The sequence below is a fragment of the Camelina sativa genome, chromosome 11 (assembly GCF_000633955.1).
Source record: "Camelina sativa cultivar DH55 chromosome 11, Cs, whole genome shotgun sequence".
In the NCBI taxonomy this organism is placed as follows: Eukaryota; Viridiplantae; Streptophyta; class Magnoliopsida; order Brassicales; family Brassicaceae; genus Camelina; species Camelina sativa.
The window spans coordinates 44,057,953-44,068,341 of NC_025695.1; the positions used below are offsets into that span (position 1 = coordinate 44,057,953).

Below are 10,389 nucleotides of genomic sequence, written 5' to 3' on the forward strand. Positions count from 1 at the left end.
TACTACTATGGATATTAGTCTAGCTCTAATTTAGAATTGTCCAGTTTTCTAAAATTTATCAGATTTTGTTAATCACAAACTTACATAAATAAAATTTCGATTTTGATGCTTTGGATCGTTCACAAAAATTGGAGCCAAATTTTATAAAACGCAACAGCTATAGGTTGCGCTTACTGAAGCAGATATTAGCTATATATATGATCAGTATCTACTAACATGCTATTTGATCCTTAGTGCATCAAAATTGATCAAACTTTTACTAAATATGAAAAGACACAAATCCCAAATTTTAAAAACATTATCCGTCCATACACCTTATTCTTCCTCATTATAATAATCGAAATTTCCTGTCATAAAATTGCTGCTCATAAAACAAACAAACAAAAGAGAAAACTCGAATTCGCAAGTATTGTTGTTGCTCTGAACCTGAAAGATTTGGATAAACACATTTGTCTGAGAACAAGACACTGAGTCTGAAACTAACATAAGCAGTTTCACTATTTGGCAGCTTCAAGATTAATGAATGTGAAAGAGTACCTGAACTTAAAAGAGAGGGATTAATGGTATTTAGCTACTTTTCCCTTTTTGCTTTAGAGTAATCTTATCTCCAAGACTAAGAGCAATCCCTTGTGTCTTGCTTCGAATCCTTATGTAACCGCTAAGCTTTTCATCGCTTTGTTTCTCGATACTCACATTCACCAAAGCGTCTTCGCCAAACACACTCTTGGCGTATAAGTTAGCTGAGAGGAACCCGCAGTCGCCTTCTAACACAGATCTGCAATAAACAAAGGAATAACCAAGTGAGAAAACCGCAAGCTTAATAATAACGGAGACCAAGTAGAAGCGGAACTTACGTTGGAGTGAGGCACTTCATGTTTGTTGATTTGATAATGTGATCAAGAAACTCTTTCTCGTCTTGAATCATGGTATTTACAGCCACCTGGAAACAAAACACCAGATTCAGTTCGATTTATCAAAACATAGCTTCAAGTAAGAAGGAAAATTGCGGTTTGCTTATACCTTATTTTCCCATTCGAATTCTGCCCACATGGATCTGAATGCAGAATCTGAACACACAGCAGGAGAGATATAATCCATGATATCAATGTGTATGTCATTAAGGACCACAACGTTTCGTTCCGTGACATTTGAAGTTTCGTAGACAATGTTCCCGAATATGACCCCAGTTTCAGTAGAGGAAACCTTGATGTTGGCTTTTATCTTCTTCTGTGACTCAGGTGCAAGTGTGTAATTCTGAGGACGTTCGACAAGCTTTAGATCTCCCATGGTGGCCAATTCCAAACACAGATTCTGGAGGGTTTCTTTGGTACGGTTAATAACAGTGACATCAAGGACTATGTCATAGTGATGGACTGTCACGTATGCTTCTGCATAGACTGAATCGCTGAATCCTGTGAGTTGAAGAATGCGGTTAAGCTTGTTTGCATCATTTTCGTCCTTGGTGAATTCACCGGTTGCACGTTTTAGGTCGTCTTGTACTTGGTCTTCTAACTCAAGTAGACTCATACCCTGAGAGAGAATTTTCACAAGTACATCCAGAGTCAGACCAACAATAAGATAATGCTACGATGGTGTATATATGAAAAGATAACAATGTTGGGATTTCAATACCTTTCTACTCTTCAGATGGAAGAAATCAATGAGATCATCAGGTTGAGCGTTAGATATTTGGGCCTTGGCTTTAAGTTCCTCAAGTTCTCGTAGCTGTTTCTCGGAGAGCATTTTGACAAAACTCTGGCGACAGTATTCCAACCATATCTTCTTCATCTCGTCACTTGTGTGGCAAATTAATTTTATGCAGAGTACAATCCTTTCATAAGAGTCGGGATCAATTGAATGCGGAACAACATGAGATTGCCCTAGTTGCAACATAGACACCATGATGAGTAAAGTTTGTGTTTTCGCCCTGTTAATCTCAGTTTTGGATGACTGCACTTCCTCCAATCTGAGAACAAGTTTAGTCAATGTGCAAGCAACCACAGCGCCAAGGAAAAAATCACCAGTTAAGATAAGAGATCTCAAATTCCCAGAAGCCAATGATCCCTGAGCAACTGTAGATGGAGAGAATACGGTCTCAGAAGCAGCACTTTGGGTAGCATAAGTTCCATCAGAAAGAATGGCAGGTCTTCTAGAGGAAACTATCGCAGCGGTGTTCTGCGGAGTCTTGTTTGAGGAATCAGTTGACTCTGCTTCTTCGGAAGCAGAGAAAAATGGCATCTCACCGAGGCATTGCTTGATGGTTGCTATGCCACTCTTAACTTCAGAGAGTGATAGGCAATATTCCCCAACAATCCAAAGCGCAAAAGGGAAAACCTTTGCAGCTCGAATCTGATAGAAGGTGTCCAGCAAGCGAGTTATGATTGAAACCCTCAATTTCGGGTTCGATTCAATGATCTCTCTGACAAAGACAGCCACATCAAGAGCTGAAGCCACATTAGTGTCACCCAAGAAATCCATCAAAAGATGTACCACAGCGCTTGCTACTTCAGGGAACTTGACAGCACAAGCGTGAATGGCTTGGACGAGCATCTGTCTATAATCACCATTCTTCTCAAGCTCTCCGCTTTGTGTCTTCACAACTTCTTTCTTCAACGTTTGCACAACCTCGTTGACATTCCGATGAGTAATCAATTCAAGGACAATATCAAGTGTCTTCTTGCGAATGTCAAGACTCGGGCTAGAGAGTGCTCTTAGCACATCCATGATCATCTCAACCATGATCTCCCTATGAGAGGCTTTGAGCTCATTCAACCTGTCGAGCACAATAAGCTTCACATTGTTGTCACTCTGAGAAAGAAGAAGCTGACAGTAAGTGTTGGCAGCTGCTCTGATAGCCGTGGGAGCAGATGACAGAGAAACAAGTGTCCCGGCACATTCATAAGTAACTGCAGACGAGGGTGCATTTAGCAAAGCTATAATAATCTTAATGTACTTCCCCTTCTCAGATGGCTTGGTCCTACAAACCTTCTTGATTAATTCCAAAACCACCATCTGAAGCAATTCATTCCACTCAGAAACCTTATCAACATTAGTCAGAAGATAGTTAACCGCCCGGTCTTGATCGCAATTGAAGAGCATAAGAAACGCGTTTCTTTTGGCAGAGGGATCCTGTTCGGTTGAGAGAAGCTTCTCAATGGTCTCAGGTGCATCTACCAAGAGCTGATCACCATGTGGGAGCTTATATATGGACATAACAGCGAGAATAGCGTTCCTACGGACAAAGGGATGGCGATGCTCAAGATTTTGCAAAAGTGACGGAATCAAAGGCTCCACAACTTCAGTCTCTCTCAACCGGCTAAGCAACCGCAAGGTGACTCCACGGATATACTCGTTGGGATGCTCAAGGTTGTTCATGAGAGCCTGACATACCAATATCATCTCAGGTAAGACTTTGCCTCTAGAATCGGTTTTCTCAATAGTCTCAAGGTAAAGAATAAGTAGCTTCTGGATGGTGTGGTCCTGAGAGGTCAAAACGTATCTGATGATAGTGATGAAAAGCTGAGGCAAAGTTTCACCATTAAGCAAAAGCATGATGGCGTTCTTCAATGCATCGATTTTGGCTTCTACGCCGTTTCCTTCGAGAGCTTCTTTGATCTCGTTGGCTACTGCAGGAGTTGCTTTGTCATAGTGAATTAGCAGCGTACATGATTTCTCCATCCTTCTATTTTTTTTTTCTTCTTCCTGTTTTTTTTTGGTCAAGCAAAGGATTAATCTCAGTTCAAAAGTACCAAATGAAGCACAGATCTAAGAGACAAAGGAACCCATAGAATTGAGTTCCGAAAATCGTATGCATTTCATCTCACGATTTCATTCAAACAATGGTGCTGAAATAAACAAAATAGATCTGAAGATCCGATCGGCGAATCGTAATCAAACAATCATCATCACAACATATTCGAATGGATCGATCACCAGAGATTCGGATCACAAACCGGAAATTCAAAAAAAAATTATAATGCGAACGGAAGAAGAAGGAAAGAAAGAGAAATTGACAAACCGGAGATGACGGGGGAGATGAAGGAGGAGATGCGGTGGCGAATCGGAGGGGTGGATTTGAGATTTACAGAGTTTTGGATCTCGGGGAAAACGATCGTACAAGTGAAATTTTTAACTCTGTAGTGTCGACCATTCATCCATTTTATGTATATGCTTAATTTCTTCACCACTAATCCAAATCACTCAAAGATAATTACATTTATTACTTAATAGTTAATAATACTAATTACGTAACCCCACGAATCCGGAGAAAGCAAAACAAACTTAATTATCAGCAAAACCCGACCCATTTGCTTGGTCGGCCCATAAGCCCATAATCATTTCATGACATTTTTTTTTTTCTTCTAAGCCCAATTTTATTCTAAACTTTGTTCTTTTTTATCCTTGAACACACTACTACAAGACCACAATAGCTCTACCTCTATAATCTATATGCAATATATGCTAATGATGATTATTGATTTCCTATTAACTTGATTACACTAATCCAACTTAATTCATGTTTTTATGACCTGAACTATGTATCTCGTATAGAAACGCTAGATGCAATCTCTTTAATCAAACGGCAGATCAAAAAGACTTTTATAATACTCATGGAACTTTGGTTTATAGAACAAAAAAATGTTTTCAAAACAGTTTCACTTTAATTTCAAAATATATTCAGCACATATATACAAATGAAAACCAAAAAAAAAAATTGAAAGACTTGTTGCCAATACAAAAAGTTGTTTATTTTTTTCTGGGATGAAATTAGAAAAAAAAAATGAAACAAGAATCAACACAAAAAAAAAAAAAAAGTTTAAAAATTAGAATCAAAACTATGTAATGTGGAAATCAAAACTATACTACAAAGTTAGACTAAGACTAGACAGCTTCGGAGCCGTAAGGTTCAAGATTCTTGTCATCATTCTTAAGATCACTGAATCTTGACTTCTTGTCTAAAGGAGCCGAAGAAGAGGAAGAAGAAGAAGACGAAGCTTTAAGAGATTGACCTCTTGTGTTAAGGTAAGTATATAACGAAGTCCCCATAATCGCCACAAACGCACCGCAAACGCTAATATAACCACTATTTGACCCGAAAATGTAGTAGTTTCCAAGGAGGAGGACACAGGTCTTGAATTGTCCCAGAACCACATGCGTAATTGCAGAAGTTGCTCTGCAAAAAAATGGACATAGTCTAGACACTTAAGTAACCAATTACTAAACAAACAAAAAAAAAGAAACTTGTATGTACTGACCACACTTATAATATAGGAAATGTTTACTCACCCGAGAGCTAAGGCTCCTGACCATTGAAGAAAGAATCCAAGAAGAGCGGAAATAAGAATGGCGGATGTGTTGGCTAAGCTCCAGTTGAACGATAGAGCGCCTGGTGGATCCAAGAACGGAATCATAGACACTAAAAACAACAGAGTGATTGGTGTTGTTTTCCACATCAACCTGGATAAGAAAAAGAGATGGTATTGAGAGATGTCGATACAGCAAGAATGAATGAGTTGGGATACTAAAAACTGATGAATCTGAATCACATACGCTAAAGCAGTCCAGTTTTCTCGTTGTTGCATATTCGACCACAATATTTTGTTAGTTGCGCTCGGTATGATCCATGCGAATGCCACACAAGCACCAAACAGACTAAACTGTAAATCTGTTACAGTTGCAACCGCAACTCCCACAGATACAACTGTAAGTGAAACCACCTGAAAAAAAAACATCATCAGCCGCAAGGTTACTCACTATGCCAAAGTTAATCCCTTTTAGTAATTCTACAAACTCTATTCCTAAATCCTAATGGCATCACTGCAAATCCAATTGTGTACCAAACAAGTGCAGATTTTAATTTGGAACTAACTTGTATGAGACAAAGAAAGACTCATTTACCTTCATGAAAGAAACTCTCTTTCCATACCATAAGAACTCAGCAAAGACAATAGAAGGCGTAACAGCGATTTTCGCCATCTGGTAGAATCCAACACTAGGAACATAAACAATGAAGAAAACTGAGGTAAGTAACGATTTGAGAGACTGCGCAATACAAGAAAACCAAAGGAGATAAAGAGAGATATATTCAAGAACCTGTTATACTTAAGGCTAACATTAGCAAGTCCTGTAGAGAGTGACATTACAATGCCAAGAGTATAGAGCGGAAGAGATGATGATTTCGTGGAAGGAGGTGAAGCAGGGAGGAGGGAAAAAGATTTGAGAAGAGCCATTAAAAGATAAGCTACAATATAGTGAATGAATGTGAGGAACACTGGAAACTCAAAGCCTATGTTTTTAAGCACCTGAAAAAAAAAAAAAAAAGCTGATTACTTTTTGAAGTAGAAGTTAACACAAAATGAAGATTGATTGGTTTAGTTAACAAAAAAAGTAAGTACCCATTTGTTGATGAAGATAATGCTAATAGCAACAATGAAATTGAAAGAGAGAGCAACAGTAGGGCCACAGATACGATGTTGTTGTTGTTGCTGTCTCTTTGGAGTTTCCGGTGAACGGAATCTGTTAAATAACGAAGCTCGTAAGTCCTCCAATGCTTTTCCTGAATCAGAAACCCCATTGTTACCAAAACAAAATTCAAAAATCAAGTCTTTCAACGAACCCTAAACTATGAAATCAAAATCAAAATCAGATCTTTGCAAAAGGACAGAGTAATCGAAAATCAAAAGGTCATGGAATTGAATTGAAGTGTAAAGTTTTAAGCATTTTGGAACCAAACCTTTTTCACCAGCATCACTGTCTTTGCGTTTGAGAATCTTCTTAACATCTTTACGAAGCCAAGAACTAAACATCTTAGGTGTCAGTAACATTGGTTTCTTCTATCAAAGCTTTCCAGATTCGAAAAAACTCATAAGCCAAGAGTAAGAGAAGCAACAATGACCCACATAGCAGAAAAGGAAAAAAAAAAAAAAAAAGGGGGAAAATCGAAGAAGGGTGTGTGAGTTAGAGATTGTAGGTTGAGTATTGTTCGTTTGTGAGATTAGGCGAGAAGAAGATTTGTGAAGAATTGAAGGAGACAAAAAAAAGAGAGAAACACGTGGCGGAGATAACGGGAAGATGGAGATTGAAGGGGATTAGAGAGAGAGAGTAATAATATCCCTGATTTGAGCAAATCACGGTTCTTCACCGACCATTTAAAACGAACAGAGGCAACAATGTCTTCTTCTGTGGCTCTCTGACACCATAAATAAACTCTTTTTCTAGGCAAACAACAACACTCTTTTTCTTGTACTCCTCGCTCTCAGTACAACAGTCTCCTCTTCTTCTTTCTTTCTTTCTTTCTTTCTTTCACGCGTATTTATTTATTTTCTCCGTGTTTCTTTTTTTTTTTCTTATATGGATGGATAAAGCTAAAAATTAATTATTTTTATAGTCGACGGAGGAACAAAATAAGAATAAAATAAAATTAGTCGACAGAAAGACAAAGACCGAGTGGGACTTTTAGCTTTTGGCTTTTTCACTGAGTGATTTCCGTATCCGATAATCAGTCTATGACGTGGCGACATCTCTCTGAGACGTGGGACTTCTCCTATTTTACGTTTTTTTGTTTACACTTCTTCACCCTCTATGGGACCGACTATATTTAATTAACCACACCATTGCATCAGGTTTTCAAAAGGTGTGTGTTTTAAATTGGTCTGTAACACTTGAATTTCCGCACTCCACTGCGTTTCAATCGTAACTTTTTAAGAATCTGCGTATATATATATGCCCTGTTGAAGTTGGTTTGGAACAATTGCACATTATATCATATGATGGATAAACAAGATTTTAACACAAATATTTTAAGTTTACTGCTTTCTTCTGAGGTGTGCTTATTGTTAGATTTTTTGTTCTTTGCTCTTTTGAACAAAACTAGGGGGTACAGAAATAAAGATTTCCATTCTTTCCGACTTTGATTCCTTGGTTAAAAAAACTTTACTAGTAGCAGTAGTGATTCCAAAGGTGGTAATCCAATCATCATCATATTACAAAAATAAAGAACCAAAAAGAAAAACCAGAATTCCGAATTTGCCCGACCAAACAAAACCCGAAAACTGTACTTTGGGGCCTTCCGTAAAATATCATCAATAAATTCCATACCAAACCAAACGCCTTTTTTTCTGTTAGTCCTAAGAGTAGCAAGACAAACTCACGAGTATCTGAGAGAGAGAGATAGAAGGACCGCCCTCCATATCAGAGTGAACCTGGCACAAAAGCAACACTTATTAATACTTCGGTCCCTACTCCTACTTTTAAACCAAACCGGCCTTTTCTGATGATGTTTACTTTCAGTTAATAATCACAAGCTGTGTAAGTTAATATTACCTTCTCCACTAGACTTTTTCTTCTTGCCCCAGCATTTTAGTGCTGAGAGCTTGTTGCTTAAAGGAGCTGCAGGCACCGGAATGAATTTCCCGACCAAAGCAAGAGGCCAACTGGTCAAAAATAACAAAGGTTCAACTACCACGTTAGTAATGTTTTCGACAAGCATTGCTTGTATATGTATCCAGCAGGCATATATATATATATGTAAAGAATATATAATAAAAGTGACCTGATAACACCAATCGCAGCGCATATCAGCCATTGTTTCCAGTTAAGTTTCGTTGTCGAAGCGAATTTACCGAGGAACTCAACAATGATAACCTGACAAAAAAAAACATGGCAGTTTTTATGGAATGAACAAAATGCGTTTATGGAATGTAATTTACAATGTTTTTAAGCTGGACAGAATTATTATTTACCTGGAGGACGAGAGTTATGACTATTATACCCATGAAGAGACGATTCTTGATCACACCTTTGAAGATGTTCTTCTCGTCTGGTTTACGAGCATTAAACTCATTGAAAGCCTGTTAACAAAATAGTTTTGATTTAACATAAACGGTTGACATTCTGGTTTTATAAACGGTAAACAAGACTCTGATTTAATCAACTCACTTGGCAGAGAACAAAGGCGTTGAAGATAATTGTGTTCTTCACTCTGGTGGCGTGTGCAGGCACTTCATGTTCCAGGCCAAGTATGCTTATCCCTCGGAAATTGAGTGTTAACAATACACTCACTTGATAGATAGCCTGAACGATTAAAATTGCAACTTTCTATTAATATCTATACTAGGGGGTGATTTCCAATAATCAGAAAGTTATGCACTGAAATTTTACCTGAATCAGCAAGTTTCTCCACATGATGTTGGTAATAAGAGGTTCTCTGCATAAAGAAGTCAAAGCACACCGATAAGTCTATATCTAAAAAAAACAAATGTCTTACCAAGTTTGAATGTGAAACTAAAAGCAGCAAAAACAGTACTTTCTGCCAACTGGAGGCCTCCCCATGAGGTGATCAGTGGGTGGTTCAGTAGCCAAAGCCAATGCTCCAAGAGTGTCCATTATGAGGTTAACCCAGAGAAGCTGTATAATAAAGAAAACGCCAAATGTAAGAACAAAACTAGATATACATAGAAAGAGAGTAGAAAAGAGCTAAATGCAACAGAAACTCAAACCTGCACAGCGGTAAGTGGAACGTCACCACTTGAAATAGCAGCTACGACATTAATTATGAGAGCAGCAACGTTGACTGTGAGCTGAAACTGGATGAATTTCTGAATGTTGGCATACACTGATCTTCCCCAGCGAACAACCTACATAGTAAAAGCCCACCCAAGTTTAAGGTTGGAATACCGCATAATCAGATTTAATTGCAAGAAACACATTCGATATTATGCCCAATATCTGGAATAATTTGGGTAATGAAGTAGATTATGTGCTTTGCAGACCTTGTGACCAGGAAGGAATCTATAATGAGGAAAAAGGTGATTTTGAGCATACCTTGACAACTGAAGCAAAGTTGTCATCCAGGATGATGATGTCCGAACTCTCCTTAGCCACTTCTGTTCCTGCTATTCCCATAGCAAGACCAATATCTGCCTGCAAATCCACTCAAAAAGTTCCACACCAATTAGAAAATGTTCGGCTGTCTGATTAAATACTTGGGGAAGCGAAACTTTTGTTTTTTCTATACCTCGTGTAATGCAGGGGCATCATTGGTCCCATCTCCGGTGACAGCAACAACATGTCCTTGTCTTCTCAGAGATTGTACCAGCAAAAGTTTGTCATTGGGCGATGATCGGCCCATAACCTAGACATGTGAAGTAACCAAGTCAATTTCGGTTTAGGCTGTTGCTACTATATCATATTACAGTAACTGATGTATCTGATGTTCAGGGAGAGTATTGGGTGAAAAAGCAGTGTTGTGAACAGTACCGAGATTTTGGAACTAATCTTGTCCCTTTCTGCATCAGTCATCGCACGGAATGATTTTCCTTCAATGAGAGTAGGCTCGGAGGCATCTGCATCTGAAGTTAATATTCCACACTCTAAAGCAATAGCCCTGGC

General features: G+C 38.4%; 3 protein-coding genes across 5 annotated transcripts in view; all 3 read right to left on the reverse strand.

The window, feature by feature from the left end:
* Positions 231-4,169, reverse strand: LOC104726258 (coatomer subunit beta-1-like). Its single transcript, XM_010445078.2, has 6 exons — positions 4,019-4,169; positions 1,633-3,702; positions 1,021-1,530; positions 855-940; positions 538-775; positions 231-426 (listed from the first exon to the last, which is right to left on the reverse strand). Exons 2-5 carry the CDS (start codon positions 3,676-3,678, stop codon positions 568-570), a joined length of 2,850 nt encoding a protein of 949 aa, XP_010443380.1. The 5' UTR covers positions 3,679-3,702; positions 4,019-4,169; the 3' UTR covers positions 231-426; positions 538-567.
* Positions 4,762-7,305, reverse strand: LOC104726259 (uncharacterized membrane protein At1g06890-like). The gene is made up of 7 exons (XM_010445080.2): positions 6,734-7,305; positions 6,396-6,556; positions 6,094-6,302; positions 5,899-5,992; positions 5,551-5,717; positions 5,287-5,457; positions 4,762-5,173 (listed from the first exon to the last, which is right to left on the reverse strand). Exons 1-7 carry the CDS (start codon positions 6,822-6,824, stop codon positions 4,882-4,884), a joined length of 1,185 nt encoding a protein of 394 aa, XP_010443382.1. The 5' UTR covers positions 6,825-7,305; the 3' UTR covers positions 4,762-4,881.
* Positions 7,878-10,389, reverse strand: part of LOC104726261 (calcium-transporting ATPase 8, plasma membrane-type-like) — an 8,941-nt gene continuing 6,429 nt past the window's right edge. For 2 of the 3 annotated variants that reach the window (XM_010445081.2, XM_019232894.1), the window contains exons 26-36: positions 10,258-10,349; positions 10,016-10,132; positions 9,823-9,921; positions 9,498-9,635; positions 9,305-9,405; positions 9,160-9,205; positions 8,938-9,072; positions 8,742-8,849; positions 8,552-8,643; positions 8,323-8,432; positions 7,878-8,201 (exon numbers count right to left, since the gene is read on the reverse strand). In XM_010445081.2, coding sequence (XP_010443383.1) covers positions 8,191-8,201; positions 8,323-8,432; positions 8,552-8,643; positions 8,742-8,849; positions 8,938-9,072; positions 9,160-9,205; positions 9,305-9,405; positions 9,498-9,635; positions 9,823-9,921; positions 10,016-10,132; positions 10,258-10,349 — 1,049 coding nt within the window. In that variant the 3' untranslated portion in view covers positions 7,878-8,190. Of the gene's footprint in view, positions 8,202-8,322; positions 8,433-8,551; positions 8,644-8,741; positions 8,850-8,937; positions 9,073-9,159; positions 9,206-9,304; positions 9,406-9,497; positions 9,636-9,822; positions 9,922-10,015; positions 10,133-10,257; positions 10,385-10,389 lie in introns of all 3 variants that reach the window. The other variant, XM_019232895.1, reaches the window with a different exon arrangement.

Coding starts and splice junctions, on each gene's coding strand:
- LOC104726258 (XM_010445078.2), bottom strand. CDS start 3,678: ATGGAGAAATCATGTACGCTGCTAATTCACTATGACAAAGCAACTCCT. Junction 1,531..1,632: donor TCCATCTGAAGAGTAGAAAG/GTATTGAAATCC, acceptor ATTCTCTCTCAG/GGTATGAGTCTACTTGAGTT. Junction 776..854: donor ATGAAGTGCCTCACTCCAAC/GTAAGTTCCGCT, acceptor TGTTTATTGCAG/ATCTGTGTTAGAAGGCGACT.
- LOC104726259 (XM_010445080.2), bottom strand. CDS start 6,824: ATGTTACTGACACCTAAGATGTTTAGTTCTTGGCTTCGTAAAGATGTT. Junction 6,557..6,733: donor CAGTGATGCTGGTGAAAAAG/GTTTGGTTCCAA, acceptor TTTCTGATTCAG/GAAAAGCATTGGAGGACTTA. Junction 5,174..5,286: donor TCAGGAGCCTTAGCTCTCGG/GTGAGTAAACAT, acceptor ATTTTTTTGCAG/AGCAACTTCTGCAATTACGC.